This window comes from Macaca mulatta, chromosome 9 (assembly GCF_049350105.2).
Source record: "Macaca mulatta isolate MMU2019108-1 chromosome 9, T2T-MMU8v2.0, whole genome shotgun sequence".
In the NCBI taxonomy this organism is placed as follows: Eukaryota; Metazoa; Chordata; class Mammalia; order Primates; family Cercopithecidae; genus Macaca; species Macaca mulatta.
Genome location: NC_133414.1, coordinates 62,690,590 through 62,713,751, shown reverse-complemented (window position 1 = coordinate 62,713,751; position 23,162 = coordinate 62,690,590). Strand labels below are relative to the sequence as shown.

Here is a 23,162-nt window from a genome sequence, read left to right as displayed (position 1 = left end):
TATACATAGAACTTTTGCTCACAAAGTCAAATCAGATGTACAAATTCAGTATGGTTTAGGAGTCAGTCAATGGTGGGAAATTCATTGTGCTTATGGAAAGTGAAGTAGGACAAATGACTGGAATAGCAAACAACTCCAGGATTAATGATGAGTTAATTGCTAGAGCAGAAAATATCCAACACCTTCCTGACTTATGGTGGGGATGGGTAAAGAAGTTGGATGAGACGATACCCAAACATGATTCCCAGGTTTACCTAAACAATGGAAGACTGTAGAAGATGCCATTAAGCTATCTCAAGAATATGGAAGATTATTATTTGCTTCTGATGGGACAGGACTTTACAGGGCATCTGAAAAATTTCCTATGAAAAATCACTTTTACAAAATGTCAAGTTATGATACCCAAGATGAAACCAATGAGTCACAACATTCACATAATACACTGTGCAACCCTGATCTCCTGTCATAAAATGTTTCTTACCTCTAAACCAAAGGTTCATTTTATAATTTAATTTTTCTCATGTTTTCTGTTCTCTTAGCTTAAAAAAAGATCATTACAAACTTTTGTATATTTTTCATATATGCTTGCAAAGGGTTTTAAACTTTTATTGTGATTATTCTTGCTTTAATTGAAACTTCCCTAATCTTTCTTTAGAGATTGTGGCATAGCATGCTAGTTTCCTTTCCATATCCAATTGTTTTCTGTAATGAATACAGAAGTACAGGCACTATTTTGTAACTTTAAATAGACATCATCTCAAGTCTACAAGAATTATCCAAAATGGTATCTAATGACATTTCTAGGTCTTCAGACACTATTAACACAGATTGTAACCTCTAGGTCCTGAAGATTTTACTAGCTATTGGTTACTGAAACTGAGCTTTCTTGAATTCTTTTTCCTTCCACTGTGGTTTCCTGCATTTCAACTTATCACCTATTTTTGTCCTCAAACATTACTTAAATATTTTCCACAGAATTAAATTAAAAATGAATCATCCCTCCTCTGATTTTTGAAATGACCCTTTGCTTCCTATGATACTGATTCTTCTGGTCCTTTTTGTAGTTATATGTTAGAGTTTGTAAATATTCACACATGTTGCAATTGCATATAATTTTCTTAGTTATTTTTTCCTCTTCCCCTAAAGTTGCTGTTATTTCTTTTAACTTTTTGTGGGAAAAATTAAACCCATCGTTCACTTTGTTGATATGGTTATTTGTAATTTAACTCCTTGATTTTTGCTCAAATTGCTTTTCAAGTTACCCACTTTTAGGGAACATATTATTTGGGTTTTGTTTAGTATCAGGCTTTTTTTGGCTTGTATCAAGAAGTGTAGACTTTCCTATACATAATATTCTTTTTCCCACAGTAGTTTTTTTTTTTAAAGTCTGTTAAAATAAAGGTCATCAAATGATCTTTTCCTAAACCTTTCCTCTACCAGAAATATCCCTAGAGTCACATGGGCCTTTCTCCCTTCTTGCTTTTGTAGGAGTCCAAAGCTAATCTGTCCCTGATCGGATTGCATGCACGTGTGCCTTTTGGGGCCCTTGTGCATTCGTTCTTCCTTCTCTTCTAACCTCAAAAATGTGTTTTCTCTGTTGGCTTTTTCCCTTTAACATAGAAGTATACTCACGCTTTTGTTCAATCTTGGAATAAAAGGCTTTCTTTACCACGTATCTCCCTTTAACTACTGCTACGTCTCTCTTCTCAGCCAAATACTAGGGAAGAGAAGCCCTGAGTTTGTGTCATTGTTTTCTCACCTCCAGTTCACTACTTTACCCACTGCCTGACACCCAGCTCACTCACACCCACAAGCCCAATCACTAAGTTGCCATAGCTGATTTGTAGCTTTCCTACCTCCTGGCAAAATTTGACTCTGTGCATTGGGATAATACATGCTGAGTACCTATTGAACAGGCACTGTGCTAGGTGCTGCTGTTATAGAAATGAAAAGAAGGCATCATCTCCTTTCTAACAACTCACAGGAGCAGCCATTCCTGATTCATACGCAGGTCTCTTGACTCCCCGTGTTCACTTTTGCAAACTTCACTTAATGCCATGTAAATCACCCTATTCTCCAGATCTTCTTTCTTCCCACTTCTCGTTAGTGTACACAACTTCTCAAGGCAATCACCTCCACGCCCATGGCTTCAGTTGCTTTCTCCATTCTCTGACAATAGAATTTTAAATGTTTTGTTTCATGTCTTTGCTTTATTTTATACAAGATGCTTCATTTGCTGTAACCATAGATTCAAAGTTGCTCCATGAAAGTGATAAATGAAAAATGATGATATTCTGAGCATGTAAATTTTAGGAAATTTCCCCAGTTACTCTTAACGGCTGATTTAGTATGTGTGTTATTTTTGAAAACATATGTTGGGATGTCACAAATGGACTTAGCCTACAGAGATTTATATTCAACTTTTGAACAGAGAGTTCCATTTTAATGTGACACTGAGAGTAAAAAACTATCTTTTCCTCCTTACCCATTTCTCTTCCTACATTGTCTGCCAGGAGGAAGGCATCACTATGTACCCAGTCTTCCCCAGCAGAGCCTGAGCAGGTCTGTTTTCCCTCTACTTCCCCTTTTCTTTCACATTTCATGACCAAGCACTTCCTAGTCTGTCTCCCAAATGATCACAAACTTTTTCTTCCACTTTTGTCACTGCCACTGCCCTTAGCATTACTCTGCCTTTAGATAAAGTCTCTTAATTGGTCTGATTGCTTCCTTCAGTTCTTCCTTATTATACAGACCACTACACACACATCTGACAGAGACTTTTCACCTTTTTATGGTTCAGTGACTCAAATTCCCAGAATAAAATTAAAATCACCCGAGCATCAAATTTGAGGTCAAATAGAGGTAGGTTTGTATCCCAGGTTCATATACTGTCCAGCAGTGTGGTCTCAGAAAACTGAACTCCTTAAGCCTTTGTTTGTGCATCTGCCTACACTCATGGAGAGTTGGGACTATTTCACACATACAGTGCCTGGCATGTAGAAGGGACTTAATCAATGTTGGATGAAGGGGAGGCATGTTAATATCCACGTCAAAAAAATGTTCTGTCCAGGAGCAGTGGCTCACGCCTGTAATCCCAGCACTTTGGGAGGCCAAGGCAGGTGGATCACAGGAGTTCGATGTCAGGAGTTCGAGATCAGATGCCTGACCAACATGGTGAAACCCAGTCTCTACTAAAAATACAAACATTAGCCAAGCATGATGGTGGGCTCCTGCCATCCCAGCTACTTGGAAGGCTTAGGCACTTGAATGAGAATCACTTGGACCCAGGAGGCGGAAATTGCAGTGAGTCAGGATTGTGCTAAAAAAAAAAAAAAAAGTTATTTTAAAAATATACTAATCTGGCTGGGCGCAGTGGCTTATGCCTATAGTCCCAGCACTTTGGGAGACTGAGGCGGGCAGATCTCCTGAAGTCTGGAGTTCAAGACCAGCCTGACCAACATGGAGAAACCCTGTCTCTACTGAAAATACAAAATTAGCCAGGCATGGTGTCACATGCCTATAATCCCAGCTACTTGGGAGGCTGAGGCAGGGGAATCACTTGAGCCCGGGAGGTAGAGGTTGCGGTGAGCCAAGATCGCGCTATTGCACTCCAGCCTGGGGAACAAGAGTGAAACTCCATCTCAAAAAAAGAAAAAGAAAAAATGTGTTCAGCAAAGTTGAAGCATAAAACGTTAATAGCCAGAATCATTTATCAATTGTATTTCTATAAATCTGCAAGACACAATCTGAAAATGAAATTAGAGAAACAATTTCACTGTGCAACAGGAGCAAAACTTCATCTCAAATAATAATAATAATCTACAATGTCACTTCCCGTCCAAGCTTGACTTCTACTTTTACTTTCTGATGTGATTTGGCCATGTCCCCACCCAAATCTCATCATGAGTTGTAATCCCCACAATCTTCATGTGTCAAGAGAGGGGCCTGGGGGGAGGTGACTGGATCATGGGGTAGTTTTCCTCATGCTGTTCTTGTGGTATTCAGTGAGTCCTCATGACATCTTACAGGGTTTTGCTTTGTTTTTTGGGATAGAGTCTTGCTCTGTCGCCCAGGCTGGAGTGCGATGGTGTGATCTTGGCTCACTGCAGCTTCTGCCTCCTGGGTTCCAGTGATTCTCCTGCCTCAGCCTCCTGAGTAGCAGGGATTACAGGCATGTGCCACCACACCCAGCTAATTTTTGTATTTGCAGTAGAGATGGGATTTCACTACATTAGCTAGGCTGGTCTCGAACTCCTGACCTCAGTTGACCCACCTGCCTTGGCCTCCCAAAGTACTAGGGTTACAGATGTGAGCCACTGTGCCCAGTTGAGATCTGATGGTTTTATACATGTTTGACGGTTGCTCCTTCACATGTTCACACTCTCTATATGGCCACCATGTAAGTCAGATCTGGTTCCCTTCTGCCATGATTGTAAGTTTCCTGAGGCCTTCTCAGCCATGCGAAACTGTGAGTCAATTAAACCTCTTTCCTTTATAAATTACCCAGCCTCAGGTATTTCTTTATATCAGTGTGAAAACAGACTGATATAATTTCTGATAATCATGCTTGAGGAATTGGGGGATTCAGACTACCTGGGATCAAATTGTGGCCTCACCCTTAGCAGTCACATGACCTTGGGGAAGATACTTACCTTCTCCATCTCAAGTTCTTCTGTAAAATCTGTAAAATGAGATTGTTTCTGAAGGTTAAATGAGCATATCACAGTGGGGACACTGTCAGGCACATACTACTTGCCAGATGTCGAGTATTCATCTTTATTGAATTAGGATGGTGGTAACCCACTTTATGGCTCTCAATTTTGTATGACAAAATCATGCATAGTGCTTTGTTAGTAAAAGAAAGAAAATCTGAAAGTCCCTGCCATGGAAGGAAGAAATAGCGGGGAGAAAAGGGAGTTGGTAAGTTTCAGCATTTCAGAGCTTGGAGGGACAAGTTAGGTTTCTATTTTATGGAGAAGGAGGTGGAGGCAGGATGGGTCCCAAGGTGTCATTCAAGACACACAGCCATAACTATTTATTGAGAATATGCTAGGGCCCCAGGGATTGCTGTGTTCAAGTTGCAGACAAAAACAACCACTCATTGGAAGACAGGAGAGGAGTGTTTAGTTACAAAAGCAGTCAGCCATTCAGGTGTATCTATATTCACTCAGCAAATAAAAGTTGTTCAACTTGGTTGCTAATGGGACCCACTCTAGTGAGGCTTTGTGTAGAACTCAGAGAGGAAGACGGCTTCAAGCCACGAACTACCCTGTGCTTTTCTTAGGACTAAAAAGCTCAGGAAGCTGGTGATGGATGAAAACCTTAGTCCCACTGGCACTGCACGAGGGGCCAGGAGAGCATCATCATCATAAGCCACAGGGTGGGGCAGCCCAGGCAGGGGCATTCTGAGCTGTTGGGGAGGGGTGGCAGCCAGGATGGGGCACTGTGAGCTGTCAGGGAGGGCATTATGAAGTGTGAGGTGGGGCATTGTGTGCCACATGCCTGGGCACCCACCTAGGCCAGTGGGCTTCAGTCTGTAGGTGACTACAGAAGGAGGAGGAGCTCCGTCTGTTCTCTCTTCAGGCAGTTGTTGTGTCTCTCAGTGCTTGTTGGGTTCACAACCTATTAAATAAGCGGCTGGTCTTCACCCTCGCAGACAAGTCAGCTCAGGGGAAGCGGCAGGGTGCGGGCCTTGGCAGTCCCATCCGGGGCCGGGGCCGGGTTGTAAGGTGGGCAGGCGAGTAGCAGGCAAGACCATCTCTGCAAGTGCAGCATAGCCTTGGCCTAGGGCAGCGGGAGTGTGAGCCCAAGCTGTGAGCAGAGGCCCAGGTGGTGGCATACAGTAGAGGCGTTCCATGGGGAACATACTGACCTGTTGTGTGTGCCCCAGGATCAGCCCCGAGTTTGACCAGCAACAGGGGTCTGTGTGTCCCTCTGAATCTGAGATCTATGAGGCAGGAGCTGGGGACAGGATGGCAGGAGCTGGGGATGGGATGGCAGGAGCGCCCACTGTTGCTGCTGTGCAGCCTGCTGCGGTGACTGTTGAAGTTAGTAAGGACCTCCACATGCACCACATCCATGACCGGGAGATGCCTGAAGGTAAGGAGGTGACGGATGCCATCTGCCTTCTGCTTGCCTCTGGCTGCTGCTGCCCCCAAGGTCCCCTGGGAGGCACTGCCCACTTTGAGCTCCTTTCTGCCTGTAGCCAGCTTTCCCACGGGCTGGCCAGGAGCACAAGCTGGCTCTGCCTTGCATTCCCACCCCTTAGTCTTTCCCCACTGAGTCCAGTCAGTTTTTCTTTTCGCCTCCCCTCCCAATTGCCCAGTTCTTGCTCTCTCGTCTCATTCTCCCAGGCTGTCATGGGACCATTTATTTATGGCTCTTCTTGTTGAATAAGCAGCAGTCAAATAAATGAGTTGATAAATTTTTATAAATGATTACATCGTTTTTCTTTTCTCCCTCTATACATATAGCTTTGGAGTTTAACCCTTCTGCCAATCCAGGGGCAAACACAATATTCCAGAGGAACTCTCAAACAGATGGTGAGACAACATTGTCTGTAACTCTATTTATTATCCTGTGGAACTTTGTCGAGGCTTCTTTGGAACATTCTCTTCCTTTTCTCAATAAAAACTCAGATATCCCAACTTTCCAGTACCCATCTTATTTTTTCTTCGTACCTATCCAGATGGTACCTAAGTGAAGGAACCAGGTAAGTGCCTAATTGTTTCCTTTGTTAAAGTAGCTAAATCTCAGGACAGTTCATATTCAGATATTTGGGGATTTCTTATTTAAAATCAGAATGGAGTTTGCTGTGGGAGAGGCTGTATGGTATTCTTAATGGGCTGCTTTAACTTACCTTGATAGAAGCTGCTTAGTTTCTTCTAACCAATTTGAATGCAGAAGGAAAAAAAAAAAGAGGGTGGTTAAAATAATTGTGAAAGGTGTGAAACATCATGAAAATGCAGAAAAATGGCTGTGTGTTGGGGGAGGGTTTGTCAAAGGAGTTTACCCATGAGGCTCTGATGACTTTAAAATTCTTACTTTAACACAAAATGTGTCTCCAGATTTATTCTGGTGACTTAACAGATTTTATTTATCTCCTTGTTCTAAAAGAGAGGTGGGGCTCATGGTCAAAACTTTCAAAAGACATGAAATGTTAATGTAGACTTTTAATGTGTAATATAAAGATTGCAGGTTAGAATCTTCAACCTTCCCTGTAAGAGTGTTTGCTGCCGTGGCTCCCTCTTTGTCCTTTCCCCTCCTGACCAATAGCATCTTGTTCAAAGATAACAAAATTGGAGTTTTGGCCAGGCATGGTGGCTCTTGCCTGTAATCCCAGCACTTTGGGAGGCTGAGGAGGGCAGATCTCCTGAGGTCAGGAGTTCGAGACCAGCCTGGCCAACATGGTGAAACCCCGTGTCTACTAAAAAAATGCAAAAATCAGCTGGGCATTGTGGCGCATGCTTGTAGTTCCAGCTACTCTCGAGACTGAGGCAGGAGAATTGCTTGAACCTGGGAGGTGGAGGTTGCAGTGAGCAGAGATTGTGCCAATGCACTCCAGCCTGGGTGATAGCGTGAGACCCCATCTCAAAAAAAAAAAAAAAAAAAAAAAAGAAGAAGAAAGAAAGAAAGGCAGGAAGGAAGGGAAGGGAAGGAAGGGAAGAACGGGAAGAAAGGGAAGGAAGGGAAAGGAAAGAAAGGAAAGAAAGAAAGTTGGAGTTTTGGAGTTTTTCAGTCTCTACCCTGCTGGAAGAGGCGGGGGATGGGAGGCAGTAGAAAAGGGAAAACAATTAGTTGGTTTACCTCTAAAATTTTGCAAAGAGATGAACTAAGTAGAAGTAATTCCAGGTAATAATATGATTCTTGAATAAAAACTAAAATTTTCAAGATAGAAAACATTGCATCACAATGAAATTAAATCCAGTTGGCTTATTGGTTTCATTTAAATGCCAGAGATTTCATTGTTGTAGAGGAAATGTCTTGAAGCTCTTCTATTTAAACTTTGGTTGGGCTCTTAATTTTTTAAGAGGTAGGATAATTAAGACTCATGATGAGTATGACTTTGTAACTTGGAAGTACTATCCTCACTTTTCAAGATATTTAAAGATTGCTTTAGAATAAACAAATATATGAATTAATTGATTATAAACCTTTATACACAAAGCATGTAAGTAGTTGTGTAAACTTATACTCTCCTTGGTGATGTAAGGAAAGCCTCTGAGTGATATTACACACCCGTTAGTAGTGGGGTAGTGTTGGATGAGAGCCCAGAAATGGCTCTTTATTGTCATTCTTTAGGATTACAACACAGTTTATGTATGTCTCACTTGGCCCTTTCCAATACAAATAAGGCCTGTGTATGTTCTCCCTTTGTATTGCTAATGAAAAAATGAAGACTTAGAGATATCACATGACTGTGGAAGACAGCTACGCAACAAAACTAAGGTTCTGTGTCCTCAGAATGACATGGAAGTGACAGATATGCTGAATTTACTTTTTAAAAATTTTAAAAACTCTAGAATACATCTTATACTTTGCCTAAAAAATAGACCTGTCTTTTAAAACTTACTGCCATCTTGATTTATTTTATGCAAAGTTGATTTTACACAATTCAAAGCCAACATTTACCTCTTTTTTTTTTTTTTTTTTTTTTTTTAATAAAGGAGGGTGTCACTATGTTACTCATGCTGGCCTCAAATTCCTGACCTGGGTTCAAGTGATTTTCCTATCTCAGCCTTCTGAGTAGCTGGGACTACAAGCATGTGCCATGTTGCCTGGCTCTATCTTACGTCCATACATTCATTTCAATGGATAAGAATAAAAGTAGAGATAGTGACATAGCCTAAATGCAGCAGTTGAATAAATGAATTGATAAAGTTTTATAAATGATTACATCTTTTTTCTTTTCTCCCTCTATACATATAGCTTTGGAGTTTAACACTTCTGCCAATCCAGAGGCAAGCACACTATTCCAGAGGAACTCTCAAGCAGATGGTGAGACAACATTGTTTTTTCCACTGAGAGAAAGAATAAAAACTCTTGTTTGATCAGGTGTATTATAGGAAGTATTTAGAAAAACTCATATTGGTTTAAATTTTTCAACTTTTCACATATTCACTTGTCTTATTTTAACATGTGATATACTTTCCTTTAGTTATCTTGTTAGTGAAAACATGTAAACTTTTCGTTTATACATTTTGCCATCTTTTTATCAACACAATTAATTTGTCATGTGACGGAGGAGTCATGGATTTCTCTTTATTCACAATTCTTGGTCCCTTTTCCCTTGCTCCAAAGAGTACATTTTAAAGATGAATGATAGAACTTAGGCTCCAGCTTGGTTTTCATTTAAATAAATTAAAAAACGTAGCTGTTTATCATCGGGGATTGAATATGTCATTTGGGCCTCCTCTCACACAGTCCTCTGACCACATTCATTTACCACATCCAAGTTCATGCTACTCAAAACTTTTAAGTTATTAACCTTTTCATTTGATGTAATGTCAATTTAAACATGCCCTACTCCTGCTTATTTTCCTTAATGTTATGCTAAGTCCTCATTTATTTGCTAAAAAGCCATACACAGCCAAGTTTTCCAGTTGACTTAAATAGCAAGAATACAAGTGAGGGTTCCATAATAATATGCGAAGTAACGCAGCACAGTAAAACATGGGAGTTTGTAAACTTTGTTTTTATAGTTTGAGTAGACTTTGCCCATCTTGAGTCAATTATTTATGGTTAGAATTTGTGTTCATTTTTTACATTACTATAAAGAGATACCTAAGGCTGGGTAATTTATAACAAAAAGAAGTTTAATCAGCTTATAGATCTTCAGGCTGTACAAACATGGCTTCAACATCTACTTCTGGAGAGGGCCTCAGCAAGCTTACAATCATGATAGAAGGCAAAGGGGAAGCAGGTTTTTCCACATGGTAAAGAGGGAGGAGAGAGGGGAAGGGGAAAGGTACCACACTTTTTTTTTTTTTTGAAGTGAAGTCTTGCTGTGCTGCCCAGGCTGGAGTGCAATGGTGCAATCGTGGCTTACTACAACCTTCGCCTCCCAGATTCAAGCAATTTTCCTGCCTCAGCCTCCTGAGTAGCTGGGAGTATAGGTGAGCACCACAACACCTGGCTAAGTTTTGTGTTTTTGGTAGAGACAGGGTTTCTCCATGGTGGCCAGGCTGGTCTCAAACTCCTGACCTCAGGTGATCTGCCCACTTCAGCCTCCCAAAGTGCTGGGATTATAGGCTTGAGCCACTGCACCTGGCTGGTACTACAGTCTTTTAAACTACCATGATGAGAATTTGCTTATTACCATGGGAATGGGACCAAACCATTCATAGGGAATCCCCCGTCATTACCCAAACACTTCCCAGTACGCCCTAATGTTCAAGATAGGAACATTAAGGGTCATATGTTAACATGAGGTTTGGAGGGGGAACATATCCAACACATATCAGAATTGTATTTCCCAGCTCCTTCCAGAGCCATTGGCTTCTCTCACCTAGAGAGCGTGGAAGTGGTAAAAGAAAAGCTATTCCATGTCCCTCACTTTTCAGTGGTAGGAAGTTTTGCCTACAAGGGCCTTCCAGCATCAAAGGCAGAAGCAGTGTAGGAAACAAAGTATGGCCCAAGTCCCTCTTAAGGCTTTTATTATTCTGGCCTTTTTTTAGAAAAACAAAAATGATTTCTTTGTGCTGCAGACACCATGTCCAATTAGGTTTGTATACTCATTTTACAATTAAAATTTAGGCCAGGCTCTGTGGCTTATGCCTATAATCCCAGCTCTTTGGAAGGCCGAGGTGGGTGGATCACAAAGTTAGGAGATCAAGACTATCCTGGCTAATGCAGTGTAACCTCATCTCTACTAAAAATTCAAAAAAAAAATATATATATATATTAGCTAGGCATGGTGGCACGTGCCTGTAGTCCCAGCTAGTTGGGAGGCTAAGGCTGGAGAATCGCTTGAACCCGGGAGTCAGAGAGGTTGCAGTGAGCTGAGATCCCACCACTGCACTCCAGCCTAGGTGACAGAGTGAGACTCCATCTCAAAAAAAAAAAAAAAAAAAAAAAATTAGGATACATTACTTTTGAGTTGTGTAAAGACCCCTTTTTTGTTTTGTTTTGTTTTTAGTGACATATTAGTAGGTAACCACTAAGTGTGGTTCAAGATGCTCACAGGGATTCTGTTGCATCTAGAGATAGGTGCCTGGTCAGGAAGTAGTTCTTAGAGCTGTTAGCTCTTAGCTTCTGATAATTAAAGTAAGCTATGTGTAAATGCAGAATGAGAGAATACTGATGGATCATGGCTCGTATATAGAACAGTTAAACTCTTTATTAGCTAAATTTTTCATCTGGCCTAATTTTTTTTGCCCTTATCTTTTGTACATGACGATTCTTTCATTTGTATGTAATAGAAACAAAAGGTAAAGCAGATGAAAAACTAAGTTTTTAGATTTGACTTTGTGACATTAATTGTGCCAGATAATTTAAATTATAAATTATTGAAAATAATATTTTAAATGGAATTTTGTCTCATTTTATATAGGAGTAATCAGTAAGATGTTAACAGCTACTTTTATTTTATGGTATTTGTATCAGAAGTGACCAGTTTGTTTTTTTTTTATTCTTAGTGATAGAAATAGGAAGAAGCAATTATACAAACCATGTAAGTAAACAGTCAAACAGTTACGAAATTGATAGTTTGACATAAAAGTTGTCTCTCTTGATTTCTTTAAATTACAATGTGGACCCAGTGGTGGTAGCGTGGACCTCTTTTTGTGGATTTTCTAAATCTCTTCTCTTTTCCTAAGTATTAAATTTATTCAGAAAAGTCTTTAGCTTAGTGTGTCCATCTTTTAAAGATTTCTGATATTTAAGTTAAAATTCAATAGTCTGGTTGTGATAAAAAGATCTGCCTTAAGACTGGGCATCGTGGCTCACGGCTGTAATCCCAGCACTTTAGGAGGCCAAGGTAGACGGATCATCTGAGGTCAGGAGTTTGAGACAACCGTGACCAACATGGTGAAATTCTGTCTCTACTAAAAATACAAAATTAGCCGGTCGCAGTGGTGCATGCCTGTAATCTCAGCTACTCAGGAAGCTGAGGCAGGAGAATTACTTGAACCTGGGAGGCGGAGGTTGCAGTGAGCTAAGATGGCGCCATTGTACTCCAGCCTGGGCCAGAGAGTGAAACTCTGTCTCAAAAAAAAAAAAATAAATAAAAAGAAAAGAAAAGAAAGAAAAAAAACTGCCTTAAATATTTAATCTTATTTTAAATGAAATAACAAAACTAGAATAGCTAAGTTAATTGCCAGCCCTGTCTATTGACTTTCTATCACAGCAAGTAAAAGCATACCTTCCTCACTACACCATGATCTTATTTTTCTCCCTCCTTTTCTTCCAATTGTAGCACAAGTTTTACTAAATCAGTAATATTTACATGATTATGACTGCAAATATTATTCACTGCTAAGTCATATGGTGTTTTCACTGTGCCTCTGCATTACATGTCCTTCACCCTGTCTCTGAAACAGTTCTGAAATCTGAGCACTTCTGCAATTCTCCTGGATCTTCCCTTTTTTCCTAGCCGATGTTAGTTTATCCATCCAAATATAGTAAGTAGCCTCTGGGTGGTCTGTTTGCTTTCACATCCATTATTTTTTAGCGTGAAGCTAATTTTCTGACTATATTCCTTTGCTTATTTTCTAATAGCTGTTTTCCCCCAAGTGTTGTAGCATTTATCACATGCCTTTCAAAGATATTTTCTGTCTGTGAAAACACATTTGTTCCTTTTTTTCTTTGTAGGAGGGCAACTTTCTTTGGCCCTTTGTCATCCTAGTTCAGTACGGAGTGGCTTTCCCTAGATAGGCTCGATGTCTGCTTTTCTGTGCTATCTCCTTAAAGTCTTTTGGGATCTCATATAACTGCTGTCTCGTGTGGGATCGCCTGAGTCCCTGATTCTGTCCCTGAGTCCCTGATTTTCCTTCTGTCCTCTCTAGTTGTACTTGAACACATTTTCCTGGGTGGAGATGTTTAGAGAGCTGACCAGTCTTAAAATCCCTCCTCTTTGACAGAGAGGACACCTCTAGGTTAAATCTATATTTTATGGTTCTGAAGACATTTCGCAGTTGTGCTCTCATTACAGTGTTGTTCTTGAATCTATTGCCAGTGTGTGACACATTATTTACAACCAGGTTTTAGGTATCTATGGAAGCTTTTTAGGATCTTCTATAACTCTGAGGTGCTGAAATTTTATAATAACAGCTTGGTGGGAGCTGGGCGCGGTGGCTCACGCCTGTAATCTCAGCACTTTGGGAGGCTGAGGTGGGTGGATCACGAGATCAGGAGTTCAAGACCAGCCTGGCCAATATGGTGAAACACCATCTCTACTAAAAATAGAAAAACTAACCAGGAGTGGTGGTGCACACCTGTAGTCCCAGCTACTTGGGAGGCTGAGGTAGGAGAATCACTTGAACTGAGGAGGCAGAGGTTGCAGTGAGCTGAGATTGCACTACTGCATTCCACCTGGGCAATAGAAAGAGACTCCATCTCAAAACAAAAAAAAAGCAGTCACAGCTTGGTGGGGATCTTTTCATTTTATTGAGGCTGCTAAACCTGCGAACTATTTCTTCTTGAGAATTTTTTATTTTCTCTGTTACTTTTTTACTAGTAGTCTTGTTATTCAGATGCTAGGCTGCTTAGACCAGTATACAGGCATTCGTTCTTAATTTTTCTCCTTCTATTTTTTTCAGTTTTTCTACTTCTGGGATATTCTGTCATTTTATCCTCTACTATTTCTATTGAATTTTATATTTTTTGAGAGTGTTTTAAGATTTTTTTTTAAGTTTTTCTCCTGGTTTTGACTGCTCTCATGAATTCCTTTTTTCTGTTGTTTTGATCTCTTCTGTTGGAGGCTTCTCTCCAATGTGTGGTGGTACCTGGCTTGCTTTATTTGGAAGCAGGACTTTCTGTTAACTGATATTTCTCAGTGTGAGGTTATTCTGGCTCACAGATACCATGGCTTAAACCTGAGATATATGGTTTGGGATGGGAATTGTGCTGAGTTTGTAGATTGCTTTTGGCAGTATGGTCATTTTCACAATATTCATTCTACACATTCATGAGCATGGGATGTCTTTCCATTTGTTTATGTCCATGATTTCATCCAGCAATGTTTTGTAGTTCCCAACAGCATATCAAAAAAATACTCCAACCTGGCGCGGTAGCTCACGCCTGTAATCCCAGCACTTTGGGAGGCCGAGGCGGGCGGATCACGAGGTCAAGAGTTTGAGAACAGCCTGGCCAACATGGTGAAACCCTGTCTCTACTAAAAATACAAAAATTACCCGGGCATGATGGTGCATGCCTGTAATCCCAGCTACTCAGGAGGCTGAGGCAGGAGAATAGCTTGAACCTGGGAGGTGGAGGTTGCAGTGAGCCAAGATTACCCTACTGCACATTCTAGCCTGGGTGATAGAGGGAGACTCCATCTCAAAAATAATAATAATAATCCACCATGATCAAATGGGTTTCATACCAGGGATGCAGGGATGGATTAACATACACAAGTCAATGAATGTGATACACCACATAAACAGAATTAAAAACAAAAAATCACATGATCATCTCAATAGACACAGAAAAAGCATTTGACAGAATGCAGCATCCTTCTATGATTAAAACCTTCAGCAAGATCAGCATACAAGGGTCATACCTCAATGTAATAAAAGCCATCTATGACAAACCCACAGCCAACATAATACTGAATGGGGAAAAATTGAAAGCATTTCCCCTGAGAACTGGAACAAGACAAGGATGCCCACTCTCACCACATCTTTTTTTTTTTTTAACAAACATAGACTTTATTAAATGCTGCTCAATCCCCCAGTGAAGATCTTTTATTACAAAACAAAACAGTTTTCCACACAACTGCAAGTTAAGAGATTGGAATGGTACTCTGATAACAAAAGATGTAAGAAACACTTGACCAAGTAAAAACATAGAAGACTTCTGTACAGTCAACCTTTTCAGAGCTCTACAGAGGAAGCCTACTGCATTTCCTTTAAATAAAGCCAGACAGTGACAACTAGTGCTCTGTATCACCACACTGTGGGACTCAAAGCCTCCATCCCTAGGTCAGGAGGGACTAGGTGAAGGGCAGGTCGTGAGGACTGGAAAGGCCCTGCCTTCAGCCTTTGAGAGGAAGAGGAGGAATGAGTTGAGGGGCAAGCTGGGTAATTCACCTGAGCTGCCTCTACCCATCCGTTACCACTCTGGGGAATTGCAGAGGAAGGGGGATATTCATGAGGAACAATCTGAAGAATTTTGGTTTACTTTCCCAGCTTTTATTTATATTTTGTGCTTTAAAAAGCCTGGAGATTTAAGGTTTTGTCTAAATTCCAGAGTACAGTAATATATTTCTTGAGGAAGGGGTTAGGGCAGGTAATTCCCCCCTCATATTTCTGGATGAGACAAAGAGAAGGGTAAGGATGATACCTTAGTTTTATTTTAGGAAGTATTCTTTTTCCTAAGATGTAACTAAGGTTTGCAGCAGTCACTCTCACCACTTCTATTCAACATAATACTGGAAGGCCTAGCCAGAGCAATCACACAAGAGAAAGCAATAAAAGGCATCCAGATCGGTAAAGAGGAAGCCAAACTGTTGCTGTTTGCTGATGATATATGATCATATACCTAGGAAACCCTAAAGACTCTTCCCAAAAGCTCCTAGAACTGATAAATGAATTCAGCAAAATTTCAAGAGACAAAATTAATGTACACAAATCAGTAGCTATGTTATACCCCAACAGCAACCAAGCTTAGAATCAAACCAAGAACTCTGCCCCTTTTATGATAGCTGCAAAATAAAATAAAATAAAATACTTAGGAATAGACCTAACCACGGAGGTGAAAGACCTCTACAAGGAAAACAACATTAGTATTTTTAATGGGTTAAAATGAGAGGCAGCAGGTACAGCTGAAGAAGGCGGTGGGCCTCGGCGTCCAACGGGTACTGGACCTTTGATTTTGGTTTTGACTTACTAAATTACTAGGTACAATTATTTTCTAGTTTTTGTCATTAAACCTTAAAACTACTAAGTAACCCCTTCCATTTCTTATTAAAGAGCGTACAATTTCATACTCTGATTTATGCTGACTGACGTTAGATTATTTGTTTCTATTTTGTAACTACTTTAAATAATACCTATAAACAGTAAACTGTTAGTAGTGTTTTTGCTGTAATTAAATGTAGTAAGACTTATCTTCCAAATGATAACTGAATTGTCAAACACTTGTCGAGGTTTTGGATTTACTCAAAATTCTATGCTCAGCAGCTGGAGGTAGGAAGAGTAGGGCCCTCCCGTACTCTTATGGAGAGGCATACTTTCTCATGAGGGGAATACTCTGCAAGAATTTGTATCTTGTAAACAGTGGTGACTTCGAGTAATCAGTGAACAAAAAACCATTTTTTGGTGTGGCTGCCGACAAAGAGATCCAAGAGGGTAGATGGAGTCGAGCTTGCTGAAGCAAGGAAAGAGAAAAGCAGTATTCTAGGCAGAGAGCAGGGCTAGAGCAGGAAAATGGCTAGGTGCAGGTCAGATGACTTATAGATTGAAATTGATCAAGTTTTGAAATGAATAGAAAGTATTTTCTGAGAGTCTCATTTGAGTCATGTCATGGCAGTCTTATTTAAACATGAAGTGAAAGTTAGATTTTTTAAGTTGTCATCTGTTTTCAGGGTGTGAGAGAATATTTAAGTGATACTCTTTTTATCCTCCACATAAGAAAATAGGACTAGAGAAACCTATGGCTTCCTCACTTGTTGGTGGCCTAGCAGCCCTGGCACACAGAGCCTCTGAATCTGAAACACTTGTTTTGTCACAATATCACCTGAAATAATACATTTAGGATGAGTAATTTAGTAAATGCATTAGTCTTGTATTCACTGCAATAAAATGCTCTTGTACCAGTATTATTTAATGCATTACATTTTATCGTAGTAAATAAATCATAGAAATAGAAATTCTCGGCTGCTTTATATTGCTGTAGAAAAAAAAAATCTTACTTTAAACTTCTCATGATTTTTAAAGGTAATTCATAAAATCCTTGTTAGGTTTGATGGCAGGTATCATATTAAGGGCAGCATTTTATAACCCGTATCTTAAACATCGTCTCTGGAAGTTAAGAGCCTCCATGGGTTTCTATAGAGCCTCAATGGGTTTTCTATAGAGTGCAAATGATACCGTACTCAGGCAGTTCATGGAGTGTAAGAAATATCTTAGTGCTTTGTCATTTCACATTTTAACCAAGAAAACTTTGATAAGTGTAACTTATATTTCCCTTCCCCTTCAGGTATCTACTGTGCGTTTCAGTCAACAATACAGCTCATGTTTGACAATATTCCTTGACAGCACAGCCAGCCAGCCTTATCTTACAATGACAGTAATATCGTGAGTACAACTATACTGCCAAGGGACAGATTCGTTTATTCTAAAATTATTTCAGCCATTTGGTTGTCCTCTTCCATAATCACTTTAAGAAATTAGAATCAACTATATATTGATATTCAGATTCTAAATATTAAGTATCAATTTCTCTTTTAATCTTAGACTTCGGCTGGGCGCGGTGGCTCAAGCCTGTAATCCCAGCACTTTGGGAGGCCGAGACGGGCAGATCACGAGGTCAGGAGATCAAGACCATCCTGGCTAACACGGTGAAAACCCGTCTCTACTAAAAAATACAAAAAAACTAGCCAGGCGAGGTGGCGGGCGCCTGTAGTCCCAGCTACTTGGGAGGCTGAGGCAGGAGAATGGCGTGAACCCGGGAGGCGGAGCTTGCAGTGAGCTGAGATCCGGCCACTGCACTCCAGCCCGGGCGACAGAGCGAGACTCCGTCTCAAAAAAAAAAAAAAAAAAAAAAAAAATCTTAGACTTCTTGGTGGAAGGAAAAAAGAAATCACTTAGCAGAGAAGCAATCCTAGAAAAAGTGTGATCATTTTGATGCCTTTATGCCTTTAGACAATGTTAAACAAGTGAGAAGGATAGGTTCCCTTTATTGAATGTTTTTTGTGAAAACTTAGCTTTTCAATGCATTATAGACCTGAATCAGTGTGTACTATTTTGGACATTAGCCTTGGAAGAAGGAACAGCTTTTCCTCTTGTGACACCACACTGTATCTGCATTAGAATTTCTCCTATTGTGCATGAGCACCTCATAGGCCACAAAGATGCACTTTGAGAGCACCCTGAGATGAAGTTTATTTTAAAAGGAACAACAACCAACACTACCACCAGCTCCATAGGGGCTGTCCAGTGCACATTATTACCATTTCCTTGGGTCATGAGTGTTGATTTTTAGAACACAGTTTGGAAAGTAGTAATTTAGAATATTAATGTCTTTAATTTTACTTTCCATTCTGTAAACATAACTAGCTTTTAAACAATTGTATTGCTAATATGCTAGCCTTTTTAGTTAATTCAATTGTCAGTAACTTTTACTTCAATTAAAAATGGCAAGTTTACACTCATAATAATGTCACTTTCCTCTCTCCCTTTTAACAATAGTTGAGAGGAAATTATGTTTCAGCAAAAACTGGACTCAAACTCTGTCCATTAAGTCCTGAGCTTTGGGACCTATTGAGTAATCACTAAATGTCTGTAGTCAGCCGAGTCTCTTAAATCTTTGAACACACATACACCAAAACTACTTTGACTAGAGTCCCTGGCTTCTTTTGAGTTCAAAAGATTCTGATGTGTTAGCATACAATTCAAAAGTAGCTTTGGAGATTAATCTTGCTCAAACAAATTTCATGCTTTTTTTCTCATTATTCTACTTTGTAGAAGTCTACTTTTGAAAGTAAAGTAACTTTTAATTTGCTGTCAGCAAGTTTGAGAAATAATCATTTGGTATATTCACTATTGGTGAAATAAAGGCTTATTGAGCAAATTAATAGGGTAAATTGGCTTCAAGAAAAGATTTTGAAAAATGTTTATCACAAGTCAGTAGTGCAGTGTTGTCAGTGGGATAGGTGGAACTCACTGAGATCACTTATGCAAGGTTTTTTTTTTTTTCAAAATACCATACATCATGAGAATATACTACAGAGAACTAAAGAGAAAGGAAGCTCAGAAATCTGAATCACGTTTACATTTATTAAAGTTCATCACTACTGCTTTGTAAAACATTCTTGTGTTTCAGTGTGTGGTGTGATTAGAAGAGTGAAAATATATTTGGTTTATTGCCATTGCCTGTTAGGGAGAGTCAATACTTACAGGCATTTCTGATTTGTTATATAAAACACTTCACAGTACAGGACACGAAGTGCTGATAAAGAAGAAGTCAGGAAATCCTCTGCAAGTCAGGATCCAGGAGGAGAATTCGTAAAAATTGCTTTGGTAAACACCAAAGCACACAGGAGGCAGTATTTTACTAAACAGATATTATACTAAGATATTAACAGTTTTTGAAGTAATGCACATTCCTATTTTATAGAGATGCAGATGGATCTTTGACCTTATTTGATGAACAGTTATACTCATTTACTGTAAGTAGCACTTTTACTGAGGTTGTATTTTCATCATACACTTGTATCTGTTTCATGCTGAAGCCAAAGTCATCTTTTTAAAAATCTTCCCCATTTCATGTTGCATTTAGTCATCTTAAGTGTTGTAAAAAGAATATGCTGGAATAAGAATGGATCTGCAACTCTGTTTAGTTAGTTAGCTATTATGAGTAAATATGCTATCCAAAACAGAAAATGTATTTTTTTTTTTTTCTGAGGTGGATTCTCTTTCTGTAGCCAGGCTGGAGTGCAATCGTGCAATCTCAGCTCACGGCAGACTCTGCCTCCCAGGTCCCTGTTCAAGCAATTCTCCTGCCTCAGCCTCCCAAGTAGCTGGGATTACAGGCATATGCCACCGTGCCCAGCTAATGTTTTTTTTCTTTTTTAAGGAAAGACAGGGTTTCACCATGTTGGCCAGGATGGTCGTGAACTCCTGACCTCGTGATCCACCCGCCTCGGCCTCCCAAAGTGCTGGGATTACAGGTATGAGCCACCGTACCTGGCCCAGAAAATGTATCTTTTTAAAAGGTAACTGTGAGCTGTCTACAGGACCCTGCAACTCACTACCCAATTTTCGAAGCCATTCCTTCTTCTGTTCCACACAGGTTTCCACCATGCACATTACCCAGATGAGAAATGGAGGTGGGAGTTTTAGTAACTATTCCTCCTCCATTCCATCGACTCCCAGCACCAGCCAGGAGGACCTTCAGATCAATGTTCCTCCCACTGCCAACACACCCACGCCCATTTGCAAGCAGTCCAAGCACTGGTCCAAGCTGTTTACATCTAAGAAAGAGAGTGACCCAGACAAAGAGAACAAAGCCCCGGACACTCATGCTGACACCATCGGGAGCGGCAGAGCCATCCCCATTAAACAGGGCATGCTCTTAAAGCTAAGTGGGAAATGGCTGAAGAAATGGAAAAAGAAATATGTTACCCTCTGTGACAATGGCATGCTCACCTATTATTCAAGCTTAGGTGATTACATGAAGAACATTCATAAAAAAGAGATTGATCTTCGAACATCTACCATCAAAGTCCCAGGAAAGAGGCCACCCCTAGCCACATTGGCCTGCGTGCCCATTTCCAGCTCTAAAAGCAATGGCCTATCCAAGGACATGAACAGTCTATGTACCTCAGCCAATTCAGACACCAGGCTGAGTGACTCCATATGCTCCAGCTCCAATATCTCCAGCACCACCAGCCCCAAGCGCAGCCCACCCCCCTCTCCTCATGCCAACAAAAGGAAGCATGGAAGGAAGAAAAGCACCAAAAACTTAAAAGACGATGGCTTCTCCGGCACTGCTGAAGAACGAGAAGAAAACTTTATCATTGTGTCCCTCACTGGCCAAACATGGCACTTTGAAGCCACGTCGTATGAGAAGTGGGATGCCTGGGTCCAAGCCATCGAGAGCCAGATCCTGGCCAGCCTGCAGTCATGCAAGAGCAGCAAAAGCAAGTTCTGGCTAATGAGCTAGAGGGAGGCCATGGCCCTGCAGTCCATCCGAAATGTGTGGGAACTCCCACTGTGTGCACTGTGAGACCCAGAATCCTAACTGGGCCAGTTTGAACTTGGGAGTCCTCATATGTATTGAATGCTCAGGGATCCACTGTAATCTTGGCACCCGCCTTTCCCGAGTCTGATCTCTGGACTTGGATGACTGGCCAGTTGAGCTCATGCAGGTTTTGTCATCTATTGGCAATGAGCTAGCCAACAGCATCTGGCAAGAGAGCAGCCAGGGGCGGACGAAACCCTCAGTAGACTCCACAAGGGAAGAGAAGAAATGGTGGAACCGTGCCAAATATGAGCAGAAGCTCTTCCTGGCTCCATTACCCTCCACGGAGCTGTCCCTGGGCCAGCATCTGCTGCAGGCCACCGCTGATGAGGACCTGCGGACAGCCATCCTGCTGTTGGCACATGGCTCCCGGGAGGAGGTGAATGAGACCTGTGGGGAGGGAGACAGCTGCACGGTGCTCCATCTGGCCTGCCGCAAGGGGAATGTGGTCCTGGCGCAGCTCCTGATCTGGTACGGGGTGGATGTCATGGCTGGAGATGCCCACGGGAACACAGCGCTGGCCTACGCCCGGCAGGCCTCCAGCCAGGAGTGCATCAAGGTCCTGCTGCAGTACAGCTGCCCCGACGAGCACGTGTAGTATCTGTTTAATTTTATTTGACTGCAGTCTCCTTGGTGCAAAAACAAAATGGGGAAATAAATAAGAATAACTCGGAAATTCAAAAGGAAATCACAAATTCAGCTAATAGCAGCATTTTCAGTACATTTCGTAAACTAAGTACATAGACAAAATGTTGATTTTTCCGACGGTAAGAGATATTTTATGTCCTTTTGCTTAGGTGTATGTGTTAGTCTCAGGCCCTCCTGGGCGACATTGCCTGAGTCACACAGGCTTCTGTATTATGTATTTAGATATGTGAAAATATATTTGAAAAAAGTTCATAACTGTGCATTGATTTTTGTACACATGGCACCGCTTTTTTTTTTTTTTTTTTTTTTTTTTTTTTTTTTTTTTTTTGAGACGGAGTCTCACTCTGTCCCCCTTGCTGGAGTGCAGTGGCCGGATCTCAGCTCACTGCAAGCTCCGCCTCCCGGGTTCACGCCATTCTCCTGCCTCAGCCTCCCGAGTAGCTGGGACTACAGGCGCCCGCCACCTCGCCCGGCTAGTTTTTTTTTTGTATTTTTTAGTAGAGACGGGGTTTCACTGTGTTAGCCAGGATGGTCTCAATCTCCTGACCTCGTGATCCACCCGTCTTGGCCTCCCAAAGTGCTGGGATTACAGGCTTGAGCCACCGCGCCCGGCCTTTTTTTTTTTTTTTTAATATGGTGTCTCACTCTGTTGCCCAGGCTGGAGTGCAGTGGCACAATCTCGGCTCACTGCAAGCTCTGCCTTCCGGGTTCACGCCATTCTCCTGCCTCAGCCTCCCAAGTAGCTGGGACTGCACGCACCTGCCACCACACCTGTCTAATTTTTTGTATTTTTAGTAGAGACAGGATTTCACCATGTTAGCCAGGATGGTCTTGATCTCCTGAACTTGTGATCCACCTGCCTCGGCCTCCCTAAGTGCTGGGATTACAGGCATGAGCCACCGTGCCCTGCTGGATGTTGATTTTTATCAAAAGCCTTTTCTGCATCTATTGAGAAAACCATGTGGTTTTTGTCTTTAGTTGTCTTTATGTGACAAATCACATGTATTGATTTGTGTATGTTGAACCAACCTTGCATCCCAGGGATAAAGCCTACTTAACTGTGATGGATAAGCTTTTTGATGTGCTGCTGGGGCTGAGTTTTGTTGAGAATTTTTGCATTGATATTCATCAAGGATATTGGTCTGAAGTTTCCTTTTTTTGTTGTGTCTCTGCCAGGTTTTGGTATCAGGATGATGCTGGCCTCACAGAATGAGTTACGAAGGAGAAGAGAAGGAGTCCCTCCTCCTCAATTTTTTGGAATAGTTTCAGCAGGAATGGTACCACCTCTTCTTTGTACATCTGATAGAATCCAGCTGTAAATCTATATGGTCTTGGGCTTTTTTTTTTTTTTTTTTTTTTGGTAGCCTATTTGTTACTGATTCAGTTTCAGA

The 23,162-nt window shown here is 41.0% G+C and overlaps 1 protein-coding gene across 1 annotated transcript; it reads left to right on the top strand.

Annotated features, from left to right (window-relative positions):
* The first annotated feature begins 5,709 nt into the window (after positions 1-5,709).
* Positions 5,710-21,750, top strand: LOC106992461 (arf-GAP with GTPase, ANK repeat and PH domain-containing protein 5-like). Its single transcript, XM_077946409.1, is given in 8 exon segments — positions 5,710-6,099; positions 6,474-6,542; positions 8,929-8,997; positions 11,637-11,671; positions 17,359-17,456; positions 19,498-19,549; positions 20,173-21,080; positions 21,082-21,750. Coding segments are annotated over 8 exon segments (2,115 nt in total). The 5' UTR covers positions 5,710-5,855; the 3' UTR covers positions 21,722-21,750.
* Positions 21,751-23,162: the final 1,412 nt, after the last annotated feature.